This window comes from Barbus barbus (assembly GCF_936440315.1).
Source record: "Barbus barbus genome assembly, chromosome: 25".
Taxonomy (NCBI): domain Eukaryota; kingdom Metazoa; phylum Chordata; class Actinopteri; order Cypriniformes; family Cyprinidae; genus Barbus; species Barbus barbus.
The window spans coordinates 29939915-29956678 of record NC_136753.1 but is presented as its reverse complement, the minus strand read 5'-3'; the positions used below and the strand labels follow the sequence as shown (position 1 = coordinate 29956678).

Here is a 16764-nt window from a genome sequence, read left to right as displayed (position 1 = left end):
CTGATCTCACTGAGAATGCACTTTCAGTCAAAACTGCTGCTCTCATCAAGCCTCGTAATGTTTCCTCACATCAAACGAGGTGACGGTTCTCCTCTGAAATCAGAACTGAGAGTGTGAGCATTTCTCTTTTGTTCGCCGGAGATCAAACGCTCAGGGTTCGCCTACAACAGACTATTTACAGCGCGGACTCTTCCACGGCCACATGAGAGAAAGAGAGCGCTGGAAAGCCCATGCCAACATCTGCAAACACTTGAGAACTGGTCCTGCGTCGCAGCGCAGCGCTGGCATCCCTCCTCGCGCGCTTCTGCTTGTATTTTAGTCTTATTGGTTTCAAGGGAGGATTTCTGCAACATTCGAGCTATTTTCTCTTCAAGCTGAAGCATCCTTCGTATTTCATTTGTGAGAATCACAATAACTACATCTCGGATCTACATGAAAGACAACAGGCTGATGTAAGGAAACTAATAACTGTGATGTAAGCAATAAAAAAGATAAACAGCATTTAAATATATACAGCCGAACAAGTACGTGAAGACCTGATGTTTATTTTTGTTTACACTTCATCACCTCATTTTTACATTTTAATCTGGACTAAATCATGTCAGACCGGAAAAGATATTAGTTGAAAATGTTTTCATCATTTTTTTTCATTCTTTGTGTCTGTTGTTATTTTTAAGCATCTTTTGTGATTTTTTTTTTATTATTTTAAATATAAAAAATATTAAATTAAATATAAAAACTATATAAATTAACTTTTTGCACTTTAATGTTTGTTTACTTTATACATTTTTATTGTATTTTTTAATTGCATGTACATGATCTTTTTGTTTATATTAACATTATATAAATATAATGTTAATATAAACATGCAAACATATTACTTTTAACACTGACTTGATGTAAAGTTAAAATGAAATGAAACACGAATTGACATTGGACTAAATAAAAGCAAGCCTTTATGGCATTATATTCCCCTCAAAATATTAAAAATGTAATTAAAAACAGTAAATTTAGGTAATATTTACACATTTAAATATATTTAAAACTATTTAAAAAATATATTTAAAAAAATAAAATATACATGATATTATCTGAACAAAAGTTAGAAGTTATAAATATAAATAAAAATATAAATAAAAGTGTGCTTTTATATTTATGACACAAAAGCTGTCATCAGTAACACAGGTATATTTGTAGCAATAGCCAACAATACATTGTATGGATCAAAATTATACATTTCTCTTTTATGACAAAAATCATTAGGATATTAAGATCATGCTCCATGAAGATGTTTTGTACATTTCTTACCGTAAATATATCCAAACTTCATTTTTGATTAGTAATATGCATTGCTAAGAACTTCATTTGAACAACTTTAAAGGAGATTTTCTCAATATTTAGATTTTTTTGCTCCCTCAGATTCCAGATTTTCTAATAGTTGTATCTCAGCCAAATATTGTCCTATCATAACAAACCATACATCAATGGAAAGATTATTTATTCAGCTTCAGATGATCTCAATTTCAAAAAATGTACCCTTATTTTGTATATTGTGGTCCAGGATCACATTTATCATCTTTAGATAAAAGTAAAAATGTTTTTAAATTTTAATATGACTTACATTTATAAGTTATTAATATGTTTGTTTATCTTTCAGCCTGTTGTTGTAATGTAATCCAGTAGCGTGATGATAATGTTGATGCGCGTGTCTCTTTCAGGTCAGGCTGACGCTCGTGTGATGGACGGCGCGCCGCATTACGACTCTGTGTCGCATCTGCTCAGCCCGATTCACTCGCAGCAATGCAACGGGTCCGTCAGCTCGTACCATTTAGACGGCGTTCCTGGTGACATATCACCCGTCTGCTGGTCACCCGGAGAACACGAGTCGCCCGAGGGCAAAGGTCAACTAGTAGAGCTAGTCAATTCATTTTTTAAATTATTTTATAATGTGTCCTGGGGTGCAATTATAATCCGAGTATGATTTTTCATTAAAAACAGTCAAAATTTAGATATAAATGGTCATTTTAGAAAGAAATGAATGATTGGAGGGGGCGTGTCTTCTGTGAGACGTCAATGTAAACGCCCACTGCTATGATTGGCTGACATCTTTGCATATGAAATGAGCATTGCATGTGGATTTCTTTTTTTTTTTTTTTTACTTTTTCTGCGTTTTTACTATAACAACATCTCATATGTGTAAAATAAATATCACAAACATTTTGATTCTCCATTTCATGACAAAAATGATAATTCTGTCATCATTTATTCATCCCAGCTAACAGGCACCGTTCTCTTTATTAATTCAAATTTATATAAATGTTCTTAAAGTAATGTTTATGGAACATTCTTAAAACTTTATTAGTATTTGATGAACGTTCTTATAACATTGAGAGAACATGTTTTTGGATCAACATTCTGATAAACATCCTTCTGTTATTTGTACTTGAATGGAAATGTTTTTGTAACCTTTAAATAATGTTACAGTCACGACAAGAAAACTGGTCTTTTTAACGTTCTTAGAAAAAAAAAAAAAAAAACGTTCAAATAACGTTATATTTTGGGTAAAAATAAAGCTAGCAGAATGTTGTTAGAAAATATTTACGTAACCATTAAATAATGTTGCAATGAAAACTGGACATTTCACTTTAACAACGTTTTTATCTCCTAAATTTGTTCCCTGGGATGTCAAACCTGTTTGAATTCTCTCTTTCTACTGAAAAACTGAATTTTGACTGTTTATTTATTTAAAGATGAGTCCCAAAACAAAAAGTGACCGGAATCTCTCTGTGCAGACGGTGGAGCCTTAAACCCCGAGACGTCTGTCCAGACGTGTCCATACTGCCAGCGGACGTACCGGCGCGACGCGTCTCTGCAGGAACACATGAAGTTCTGTCAGGACAGGGATGGAGGAGACAGCGCTTGTCCTCTGTGTGGATTCAGTACGCCGTACCGCGCTCATATGGAGCGCCACCTGACCCTCCACAGCCAGGTGCTGACATCAGACGCGTGCATAACTAACCACACACATACAGAAACACAGCATGCTCATGATTGCACGTCTCTTCCAGAACTCCATGTCTGAGCCCGGTCTGGAGAACAGAAAGTTCAAGTGCAATCAGTGTGGAAAGGCCTTTAAATACAAGCATCACCTCAAAGAGCACCTGCGCATTCACAGCGGTAAGAGACTCCAGCATCACTTCAAGCAAAGCGGATTCAAATGATTCTGCAAAAGGAATCTCACCAAGAAGTAAATAAAGGATTTCTCTGCCGTAATTATTTATCTGCTAAAAGTCTCTTTATTGTAATGTTTTACATTATTTTTAAAGTAATGAAAATTACCCTAATTGCCTAAAAATAAGGTAATAAAATAAATAAAATAAACGTATTGTTATTGTTAAAGTAATGAAAATTTGCCTAATTGCCTAAAAATAGTGTCCAAAACATATTGTTATTTTTAAAGTAGCGATATTACCCTTTCCGGACATTATTTTTTTAAATTGTTTTTATTTGTATTTATTTAGATTTTTTTTTTTTTTTCAGGGGGTTTTGCTTTTATAATAATAATAATACATAATTAAAGATATTAAGGCAATAAATCTTCTTAGGATAGTAAATAGTTCAAATAAAAATATATATATTTGAAATTGGAGTGAAATGTGTGGAAGTCCATTTCTGCCACATAAGAAAACCAAATTGTTAAGAAAACAGTCATGCTTTGGTAAATAATTGATATAAAAATCTGAATTATGACACTAAAAGTTTAAATTATGAGATGCTAAGCCACACGGGAAAAAATCATGCTTTGGTAAATTATGACATAAAATGTTGATTTTTTTAATATGTATTTATATGAATAAATAATCTTTCCATTGATGTATGGTTTGTTATGAGAGGACAATATTTGTCTGAGATACAACTATTTGAAAATCTGGAATCTGAGGGAGCAAAAAAATCTAAATATTGAGAAAATCTCCTTTAAAGTTGTTCAAATGAAGTTCTTAGCAATGCATATTACTAATCAAAAATGAAGTTTTGATATATTTACAGTAGGAAATTTACTAAATATCTTCATGGAACATGATCTTAATATCCTAATGATTTTTGTCATAAAAGAGAAATGTATAATTTTGATCCATACAATGTATTGTTGGCTATTGCTACAAATATACCTGTGTTACTGATGACTGCTTTTGTGCTCCAGGGTCAGATATAGTATGTAAACATAAACTTTTATTTTGAATGCGATTAATTGTGTTGCATCCCTAATTATGTTACATTTGTGTGTTTCTCCTGTGCAGGTGAGAAGCCGTACGAATGCTCGAACTGTAAGAAGCGCTTCAGTCACTCGGGCTCCTACAGCTCACACCTCAGCAGTAAGAAGTGTCTAAGCGGCGGTGGCGGCGCGACAGGGAACGGGGCTCATTATAACACCCATCCTGCGTACCTCTTCCCCTCGCCCACTTCACCCCCTGCTGTCGGCGGGAGAAAGGGCTCTCGGTTCCCCCTGGAGTCGTCCGTTCCCGTCCTGAGCCGCTCGTGGGACCCAGTGGAGGATCTGGCACTGAGGACCGGTGTGTTTAAGGGCACAACACTTCTGCCGCTGCTGCAGTCGCGCAGCAAATTTGAGCATCTGCTGCAGGAGATGCTGCGGAGGGAGGTGAGAGACGAGAAACAAGTGAAAACTGAAAACTTCTCTCGGCCGTACGACACCCAAACATCACCCACAACCAATCACGCGCCTTACAGAGAGCTGTCGTCACCGCACCGGGCGTCTTGGCATTCTGTGCCGCAGCAGATCCTCGTGCCTTTACCGACACCAGCGCAACTGGATAACCGCTGGCCGAGTGAAGAAAGCGCCAATCTGAAAAAAAACCCCATGTCGCCCGCGTTACCCGAACACCAGCATCCCATTGGCTCGCGCTTCGGCTCTCCTCCCGGCTTGGACCTGTCAATCAACACGTCGCCACGGCAACCAAACCACATCCAAAGCGAACCTTTAGACTTGTCTATTCCCAAAGCGCATTCGGTCACGCCGCGGAGTCTGGCGTGTAACGGCAACTTAACGCATCACAAGGGCATGTTTAAGAGGCAGCAGGTGGGCGGGGCCTATGCGGCATCGCCGCTGTTCGGAAGCACAGTGTTTGGCAGCTTCCCGCTCTTCAATCACATGATCCCCGCTGGTCTGGGACACAACGGTCTGGCATCACTTCCTCTCACGCCACCCACGCCCAGTCCGGGCTTCCTGTCTCCTGTGGCGTATATGGTGGAGGCGGAGTCGATGCTGAAGAGAATGCCACACGAAAGACATTCGATCATGGTAAGCGCAAACACACCAGAACACACTCGAAATAAAGGCTAAAAACATGTTATTCATTATAACATAAATGTTTTGTAAATAGATGGTATTAATTATTACAAAGTGTATTCTAAATATTTGTAATGTTATATAAAAATAAAATATGGTGTTTATTATAACTAAAAATTCTGAATATGTATTATAAAATATGAAAACTAAAAAGATGACATTCATTATAACAAAAATTTATTATGTATAAAATTTTCATTTGAACAAAAATGTGTTCTGAATATGTATAATAAAATATTATAAATTATATTCATTATAACAAATATATATTCAAAATGTGTAATAAAATAAAAAATATGATATTCGTTATAACAAAAGTTTTTTCTAAATGCTATAATAAAATATAAAAATAAAAATATGATATTTTTTATTTATAAAAATGTATTCTAAATATACAGTACCTTGCGAATGTATTCATACAACTTCATTTTTTCACATTTTATGATGTTGCTGCCTTATGTTAAACTGCTTTAATGTTTTCCCCCACGTCAATCTACACCCCATATAGACCATATTGACAAAGCAAAAACAGAATTGTCACAACTTCGTAAATGCATTAAAAAAAATAAGTACATTGCATAAGTATTCATACCCTTAACTAAATATTTAGCTGAAGCACCTTTACAGCCTCGAGTCTTTTTTGTTTGATGCAACAATCTTTGCACATCAGCATTTAGTAATTATCTGCCATTCTTCTCCTCATCTCTTCACCTCTCAAGCTCTGTCGGGTTGGATGGGGGCAGACACACATTTTCACACATTTCTGCTACAGCACACTTTACTTTTGGGATGCTGCTCTGCAGGTGATGCTACTCTGAGGTTCATCAGACCAGAGAATCTTGTTTCTCAGAGTCTGAGAGTCCTTTAGGTGCTTTTTTGTAAATTCCAAGTGTATTCCCAGTTCTTTTGTCTTGACTGAGGAGAGGATTGAGTTTGGCCACACTGCCATAAAGCCCAGATCGGTGAAGTGTTGTAGTGATGTTTGTCCTTCTGTAGATTTCTCCTATCTCCACATATGATCATGGAGCTTAACTATAGTGACCATCAGGTTCTTGGTCTCCACTCTAACTAACCAAAGCCCTTCTCCATAAATTGCTCAGTTTGGCCAGGAGGCCAGCTCTAGAAAGAGTCCTGGTTGTTTCAAACTTCTTCCATTAAGGGTAACAGAGACATGCTTCTGTGACCCTTCAATGAAGCAGAATGTTTTTCTGAACTCTTCCCCAGATGTGTGGCTTGACGCAAACCTGTTTCTGAGCTCTACAGACTGTTCTTTTGACCTCAGGGCTTGGTTTTTGCTCTGATATGCATTATCAGCTGTTGGACCTTTTATTAAGATGGTGTGCCTTTCCAAATCATACCCATTCAATTTAATTTGCCACAGGTTACTTTCACTCAAACTCTAGTAAGATCTAAGCAATATGAATGCTCCTGTGCTAAATTCCAACTGTCCCAGATAAGGGTATGAATACTTATGGAGAGGACTTGAAAGTCATTTAAAGCAGTTTAACATAAGGCAGCAACATAAAACGTGAAAATAATGAAGGGGTATGAATACATTCGCAAGGCACTGTATGCAATAAACTATAAAAATACAAATAAGATATTCACTATAACAGAACTGTGTTCTAAATACGATTAATAAAAATGTAAAATTAGATAACAAAAATGTATTCTAAATGTGTAATAAAATAAAAAAAATGATATTCATTAGAACAAATATTTTTCTAAATATTAAGAAAAATAAACAAAAATGATATTCATTATAGCAAAAATGTATTCTAAATATTGTAATAAAATATAAAAATAAAGAATGTGATATTTATTATAACTAAAATGTATTCTAAATATGTGAAAGAAAATATACAAATATTGTATAAATATTCTGAAAATGTATAATAAAATATGAAAAATATAAATGGGATATTCATCATCACAAAAAAAAATTATTCTAAATATATACAATAAAACATAAAAATACAAATACAATATTCATTATAACAAAATGTATTCTAAATATGTATAATAAAATGTATTTATGTTTTAAATGTGAAGAACAACAAAAAGAAGACCAGTGTAACACCTTGACAAGCAGCTTCCTATCCTGTGTAGATATATTTCCTGTTGAAACAGGAAGTTGGGGTGGAACAATCTTTTTTTTTTTTTTTTTTTTAAATACCTAGTAGCTACTGATTTACATTTTTGTTTATTTTATTGCAAGAAAACTGTTAAATATTTATCAACATTGACAGTTTTATTGATTTATAACACAAAGTCAAAGCAGCTTTACAGAAAACCATGATGTTTATAATATCTTCATATCTTCATGCCTTATAGTCGCATTCATTCATAATATAGTTTAGTTTATCTACTAAAAGTTACATTTAACTTAGTTTTGACTAAAAAACAAGTTATTTTAACTAAAAGCCATAAAAAGTTTGTATTTGATGATTTGAGCACCAGTTGTTTAAAACCTTTCAGTAAATTAGCACAGGCCAATAATTACAAAATAGAATCATTTTATTAATGTAATATCCAGCTTTAATCTTCAAACTTCTTTGGAAATGCTAGTAGTCAGTAAGTAGTCAAATGAAATGATATTAGAATGAGAAAGACCGATTTTACACTCTTAGTCATAAAAGCAGAATATGAAAGGTTAACTATATATATATATATACACATACACACACGCACATAATGCAAGAGTGCCTCATATTGCAGCAGCTGCGCTGACATCCATGTGAAGGTGAATGATTTCCTCTGCTTGAGCTGTAAACAAACATGCCACGCTCAGGGAAATTCCCTGCACTTCATGTCAAAGGGCAGCGAGAGCACATGCCTACACACTCACATCTGCACTCAGCATCTCACCGTTACACTGCAGACAGTCATGCATGCTGGATATTTCAAATATGCAAGAATATACATGTGTCCCTGGAGCACAGGAGCAGTCATGAGTAACACAGGTATATCTGTAGAAATAGACAACAATACATTGTATGGGTCAAAATTATACATTTTTCTTTTATGCCAAAAATCATTAGGATATTAAGATCATGTTCCATGAAGATATTTTGTAAATTTCCTACCATAAACTTCATTTTTGATTAGTAATATGCATTGCTAAGAACTTCATTTGAACAACTTTAAAGGAGATTTTCTCAATATTTAGATTTTTTTGCTCCCTCAGATTCCAGATTTTCTAATAGTTGTATCTCAGACAAATATTGTCCGATCCTAACAAACCATACATCAATGGAAAGATTATTTATTCAGCTTTCAGATGATGTATAAACCTCAATTTCAAGAAATTGACCCTTATGACTGGGTTTGTTCTCCAGGGTCACATTAAGAAAACAGTATAGTCTTGCATTTGCTTCACAAGGACCAAACATACATACATGTGATTGTCTCTTAAATACACTGTCAGATTTCTAGATAAAACCATAAAATAGCAAATGCTATTTTGCATAAATATGACCAGCTTATTAACTATGCAAAATAAAGTGCAAGAACTAAATACGTGCATTTAGTTATTAACTGAATTTATGGTGTTTGAACTACTTCAGGCAGGTTTTAAAATTGTATTTATTTAATATTTAATAAATTACATGGCAAATTATATATAAAAATACTTTATATAATAAAACGGTTTTAATGAACACTTTTACTGTAAATGACCTGCGATATTTAAGTGAACTGTGAAAGAAAAAATTAGTGTTGCTAAACGATTAATTGTGATTAGTCACATCCAAAATAAAAGTTTTTGTTCACATAATATATGTGTGTGTGTACTGTGTATACTTATGATGTATATATACTGTATATATATATACATATATAAATACACACACATATTTTGAAAATATTTACATCTATAATATGTCTATATTCATATATTTATATATAATATAAATTATATTTAATATATAAACATAGCATATTTTTCTGAAATATATGCATGCATGTGAGTGTGTTTATATTTACACAGTACACACACATATATTATGTAAACAAAAACTTTTATTTTGGATGCGATTAATCATTTGACAGCACTAGTGAAAATATTAAACTGTATCTTGAAATATACCCCATATTCACTCATATTAATTTGAATCTACAATCTTGATTTCTAAGTTAATATCTGTGTCTAACACATATCTAACTAATATGTGCTTCTTCTTGTCTCGGTGCAGGCTGAAGTTCTGAGTCGCGGCGGTCTGGAGTATCTGTCTCTGATGGATGATGGGATGGATGGAGAGATCGGTCATGGGAGGAAGAGGCTAAAGAAGACGGAGGAAGGACTGTATGCCTGCGACATCTGCAACAAAACCTTCCAGAAGAGCAGCTCTCTGCTGCGCCATAAATATGAGCACACAGGTACAGTAACACTAACTCAACATCAGTTCATTTCAGTAGAACACTTTACTTCAAATATATATATTAGTGCTGTCAAACGATTAAAAAAAAGTTTTTAAATATACTTTTATATTGCAATAATTTCACATTCAATCTTCAAATTAATGTACAAACAGTATATTTTTAATATTTGTTTAATGGCATCGTTATTTTTATGACTGAAGGCCAGTATCACTGACACCAATTAATACTGGTTTCCCTATAAAAATGTTTCCCCCTAATATATAACCATTGACTATATCTATTCAACTTTACATCAATTTTAACATTTATTAGACTTTAAAAATAACTTCTAATTTAAGTGAACTTAAAACAATCTTCACATAAACCCATTATAATAAATGTCATATTTATCTGCCTGTGGCCCTCAGCAGAAATATACAGAAATTGAATGACGTTATCAAACACTAAATTCTAAACTAAATACAGATGAATCCTCTTTTTTCTTTTGTTCTTGATGAACAGGCATCACAGCAGCTGGTTATTAGGTTGTTTTGGCTTCTATGTCTTTAAGAGCTGCCGCTACAGAACATAATGCGGATCTGACACGCATCGTATGTTCTCTCATCACCTTTTCTGACCCGTTTCAGTCTCTTCTAATGAGCTGACCAGTTGAATCGAGTGTGTTTGATGAAGGAGACAGTGCTAGGATGCTCAGGACAGTTTTGAAAACCATTTCATGTTCTTAATATAACTCATATATAACACATTACATGCATGCACCGTTTTATGGCAGCTTTAATCGCCTATTCTATTAATCCTTTAATTTAGTATATTTATTTTTATTTATATTATGTAATATTTTATTAATATTTATTTATAAATAGTACATATATTTTTGTGTATACATACATACATATAAAAAAATAAGTCACTTAATTAAAATTAGTTTTTTTAAATATAAAAATTATCACACACATATATATAAACTTTAAATTATATATTGTACAAACTATAATATTCGTAAGCATTATATACTGTATATACTTAAAATAAACGAAAATTTAATAATTAAAATATTGAATAGAATATATATTTTTATCATATTTATTATATTTAATATTTATTTATTAATACACACACACAAATAAAATGAGTAAATAATTTTTTTATAAAAATATAAACAATTATGTATACAAACACAGATATAATATTTTGTAAAATGTAGTATTGTTAAGTGTTATATATTTTACAATTAAATGTTTACATTTATGTATTTATAAACTTTACAATTAAATGTTTTAAACTTTACAATTAAAAGACTGAAATATTGAAGATAGATAGATGGATGGATGGATGGATGGATAGATGATGGATGGATGATGGATGGATGGATGGATGGATAGATGATGGATGGATGATGGATGGATGGATGGATGGATAGATGATGGATGGATGATGGATGGATGGATGGATGGATAGATGATGGATGGATGGATGGATGGATGGATGGATGGATGGATAGATGATGGATGGATGGATGGATGGATGGATGGATGGATGGATGGATGGATGGATGGATAGATGATGGATGGATGGATGGATAGATGATGGATGGATAGATGATGGATGGATGGATGGATGGATGGATGGATAGATGATGGATGGATGGATGGATGGATGGATGGATGGATGGATGGATGGATGGATAGATGATGGATGGATGGATGGATGGATGGATGGATGGATGGATGGATAGATGATGGATGGATGGATGGATGGATGGATGGATAGATGATGGATGGATGGATGGATGGATGGATGGATGGATGGATGGATGGATGGATGGATGGATGGATGGATGGATAGATGATGGATGGATGGATGGATGGATGGATGGATGGATGGATGGATGGATGGATAGATGATGGATGGATGGATAGATAGATGATATATATATATATATATCCTAAATGAAATTAATTTAATATATTCATATACATTAGATAAGCAGGCAGAAATATGACTAGTCTTTGTTCTTGCTCGCTGCAGGGAAGAGACCTCACGAGTGTCAGATCTGTAAGAAGGCGTTCAAACACAAGCATCATCTGATCGAGCACAGCCGCCTGCACTCCGGAGAGAAACCCTATCAGTGCGACAAATGCGGCAAACGCTTCTCGCACTCGGGCTCGTACTCACAGCACATGAACCACCGCTACGCCTTCTGCAGCCGCGACAGTGACCCGGACCTCGCCGAGCCGCCCGCCGCTTACCTGAGCGACTCCAGCAGAGACGAGGAGGACGAGGACGATGAGGAAGAGGACAGCGCTTATGATGGAGGCGCGAGGACGGAGCAAACAGAGGAGAAACCCGCAGACGGAAGCCAGAAACAGGAGAGTCCTGACAGAGAGTGAGACCAAAGATGTGAAACGCACATTTACCACTGACGCGTTCTCTTTAGTGTTCAGAGCTCCCAACTGTGAACAAACACATCCAAACACAAATATCTGACCCTGGGCCACGAAACCAGTCATAAGGGTCCATTTTTAAACATCATCTGAAAGCTGAATAAATCAGCTTTTCATTGATGTATGGTTTGTTATGATCGGACAATATTTGTCTGAGATACAACTATTTGAAAATCTGGAATCTGAGGGAGCAAAAAAATCTAAATATTGAGAAAATCACCTTTAAAGTTGTTCAAATGAAGTTCTTAGCAATGCATATTACTAATCAAAAATGAAGTTTTGATATATTTACGGTAGGACATTTACAAAATATCTTCATGGAACATGATCTTAATATCCTAATGATTATTGTCATAAAAGAGAAATGTATAATTTTGAGCCATACAATGTAAAGTAAAGTAAAGTAAAGTCGTGACGTATTGTCAAGTATGGTGACCCATACTCGAAATTGGTGCTCTGCGTTTAACCCATCCAAGTGCACACACACAGCAGTGAGTAGTGAACAAATCCACACACACACACACACACACACACCGTGAACACACACCCGGAGCAGTGGGCAGCCATGCTGCAGCGCCCGGGGAGCAATTGGGGGTTCGGTGCCTTGCTCAAGGGCACCTCAGTCGTGGTATTGAGGGTGGAGAGAGCGCTGGACATTCCCTCCCCCCACCTACAATTCCTGCCGGCCGGGGGCTCGAACTCGCAACCTTTCGATTACGAGTCCGACTCTCTAACCATTAGGCCACGACTTCCCCACAACTTGTTATATATTTTACAATTAAATGTTTACATTTATGTATTTATAAACTTTACAATTAAATGTTTTAAACTTTACAATTAAAAGACTGAAATATTGAAGATAGATAGATGGATGGATGGATGGATGGATAGATGATGGATGGATGATGGATGGATGGATGGATGGATAGATGATGGATGGATGATGGATGGATGGATGGATGGATAGATGATGGATGGATGATGGATGGATGGATGGATGGATAGATGATGGATGGATGGATGGATGGATGGATGGATGGATGGATAGATGATGGATGGATGGATGGATGGATGGATGGATGGATGGATGGATGGATGGATGGATAGATGATGGATGGATGGATGGATAGATGATGGATGGATAGATGATGGATGGATGGATGGATGGATGGATGGATAGATGATGGATGGATGGATGGATGGATGGATGGATGGATGGATGGATGGATGGATAGATGATGGATGGATGGATGGATGGATGGATGGATGGATGGATAGATGATGGATGGATGGATGGATGGATGGATGGATGGATAGATGATGGATGGATGGATGGATGGATGGATGGATGGATGGATGGATGGATGGATGGATGGATGGATGGATAGATGATGGATGGATGGATGGATGGATGGATGGATGGATGGATGGATGGATGGATAGATGATGGATGGATGGATAGATAGATGATATATATATATATATATCCTAAATGAAATTAATTTAATATATTCATATACATTAGATAAGCAGGCAGAAATATGACTAGTCTTTGTTCTTGCTCGCTGCAGGGAAGAGACCTCACGAGTGTCAGATCTGTAAGAAGGCGTTCAAACACAAGCATCATCTGATCGAGCACAGCCGCCTGCACTCCGGAGAGAAACCCTATCAGTGCGACAAATGCGGCAAACGCTTCTCGCACTCGGGCTCGTACTCACAGCACATGAACCACCGCTACGCCTTCTGCAGCCGCGACAGTGACCCGGACCTCGCCGAGCCGCCCGCCGCTTACCTGAGCGACTCCAGCAGAGACGAGGAGGACGAGGACGATGAGGAAGAGGACAGCGCTTATGATGGAGGCGCGAGGACGGAGCAAACAGAGGAGAAACCCGCAGACGGAAGCCAGAAACAGGAGAGTCCTGACAGAGAGTGAGACCAAAGATGTGAAACGCACATTTACCACTGACGCGTTCTCTTTAGTGTTCAGAGCTCCCAACTGTGAACAAACACATCCAAACACAAATATCTGACCCTGGGCCACGAAACCAGTCATAAGGGTCCATTTTTAAACATCATCTGAAAGCTGAATAAATCAGCTTTTCATTGATGTATGGTTTGTTATGATCGGACAATATTTGTCTGAGATACAACTATTTGAAAATCTGGAATCTGAGGGAGCAAAAAAATCTAAATATTGAGAAAATCACCTTTAAAGTTGTTCAAATGAAGTTCTTAGCAATGCATATTACTAATCAAAAATGAAGTTTTGATATATTTACGGTAGGACATTTACAAAATATCTTCATGGATTGAAGTGAAATCCATGTATTGTTGTCTATTGTTACAGATATAGCTGCTCATGACTGCTTTTGTGCTCCAGGGTCACATAAACATGAACACGCATTTGTCCAAAGACTTGATTCATCACCAGAATCCAGAGCAACAATCTACAGCGCCCAAAATCATTGTGACGGACAAACAAGTCGGGAACGTTACCAAATTATTACCTAAAACTAGATAAAAAAAAAAAAAACATACTAAATAAATAAATAAATGCCAATGAAGAGAAGAATAATCTCAGAAAACTTACCAAAGTCATATTTTGCATCAAAATAATAACAAAAATTAAATCATATAAAATTGTATTTTGCATAAAGAAAATTATGCCTGTTTTAGGACCATTAAGATTTTTTGCCCTGGCATTAAATAAGCAAAAATAAATAAATTAGCCAAATAAGAAGTACATTATTGTAATGCATATATATACATGATGAAGTTTGGACCACCTTTAAATTATGCTGATATAAAAAAATGCTTTACGTAAATATCATAATGCAGTAATCTGAAATGGTTCTGAAAGGAGGCTTTTTTTCTTTATACTAAATATAATTAAAAAAATACATTCTACCAAGAATGTCATATTTCACACCAAAATAATATAAAAATAAATATGGAATAATATTTTACATACAGAAAATTATACTTGTTTTTAGAACCATTAGTATTTTTCGCACTGACATTAAATCTCATTAACATAAAGCAGAAATAATCAATCTCATTACTGTGATGAGTGCTGTCAAACGATTAATCACATCCAAAATAAAAGTTTTTGTCTACATAATATATGTGTGTGTACTCTATATTTATTATGTATATATAAATACACACACATACATGTATATGTGAGAAAAATATGTAATATTTGTATATTAAAATTATATAAATGAAATATAAATTATATAAATATATACATATTTTCTAAATATATACTGTGTGTGTGTTTGTGTGTGTATTTATATACATTATATTAATTATTAATCATGATTAATCGTTGACAGCAATAATATAAATATATATGATATGATGAATGGTTCTGAACAAAAGCTTTAATTTTTTATACAAAATATAATTTACATTACCAAGTATATGTCATATTTCACACCAAAATAATACAAAATAATAATTAAAAAATAAATTATATTTTGCATAAAGAAAATATGCCTGTTTTTAGAACCATTAGGATTTTTCGCACTGGCATTAAATTGTCATTACCGTAAGATATTTATAAAAATAAATTATAGCTATGTATATTATTATTATTATTATTGTTTTCATTTTATTTGTTTATTTTTATTTTGGAGTGAAATATGACCTAGAAGTTTTCATGAATTTGATGCATTTTAAGAGCTCAGGAGCAGTTATTGACACGAGACAACCGTATATAGTTGAAATATTAAATATTTCAACATAATAGCTATTTACAGTATTCGCTGTGTAGCTGCAGTAATCGAGGGTTAGTTAATGATCATAATGACTGTCATAATTATCTGCACTATAGCTCAGATCAAGATTAAACACAGATGTGATATTAATAAACTGGAAAACGGCAAAATTGGATGATAATGACAGACATTCAACCTCAAACTGAAGTTTGCCCTGTTTGTGCGCTCAGAGCCGACGAGCTCAAATATTTGCACAAACTCTGATGCACCAAATCATCTGTTCATGATGCAATGCAATCCATTCATAAAGTGTCCTTTGCAGAAAGAAAGCATGTGTTGCACTGAATGAGCCGGGAAGCTTTATAATACTGCCAATTATGCAAATGTCTGCTCTTTAAACATGCAAGAGTTTAATTAACAGAATGCAAACGGTGCTTTAAATCTGCCTTCATTCATTTAGTGCTTGACTTTTCTGCTATTAACTCTCTGTAAACGTGAACGTCGCACCAAATGCTTCTTGGACACCAGAACGGTGCTCTATTTTCACCAGTGTTATTTTTATACAAAATTTTTAAGCTTTGTTAAAATGTTAATACATAATCTTTGTAATAAAGTTGTACATATTTTGGAAAATACAGACGCTGGAGTTTTTATTGTGCTTTTAAAAAAAGCATTATTTTAGATGGTAGCATTTTGAATCTCTCACTCTAAACCAAAGTCGAATCTCTGGAAACACAATATTTCATGCTTCAGATCATAAATCTAACAGCAGGAGCACCGTCAGTTTCTTTGAACTCTGCTGCTTTTCTTTCTAATGATATGAAATGAGTGGTGTTGAGGTAAGTGGCATTAC

The 16764-nt window shown here is 34.9% G+C and overlaps 1 protein-coding gene across 1 annotated transcript; it reads left to right on the top strand.

Moving 5' to 3' along the window:
• Window positions 1–57: 57 nt before the first annotated feature.
• Window positions 58–14122, top strand: LOC306845301 (zinc finger E-box-binding homeobox protein zag-1-like; the record flags this gene model as incomplete). The annotated part of the gene is made up of 8 exons (XM_079377998.1): window positions 58–79; window positions 1719–1901; window positions 2793–2989; window positions 3069–3177; window positions 4299–5317; window positions 9559–9742; window positions 11774–12118; window positions 13761–14122. The coding sequence occupies 8 exons, from the start codon at window positions 58–60 to the stop codon at window positions 14120–14122; spliced, it is 2421 nt and encodes an 806-aa protein (XP_079234124.1).
• Between the last annotated feature and the right edge of the window lie 2642 nt (window positions 14123–16764).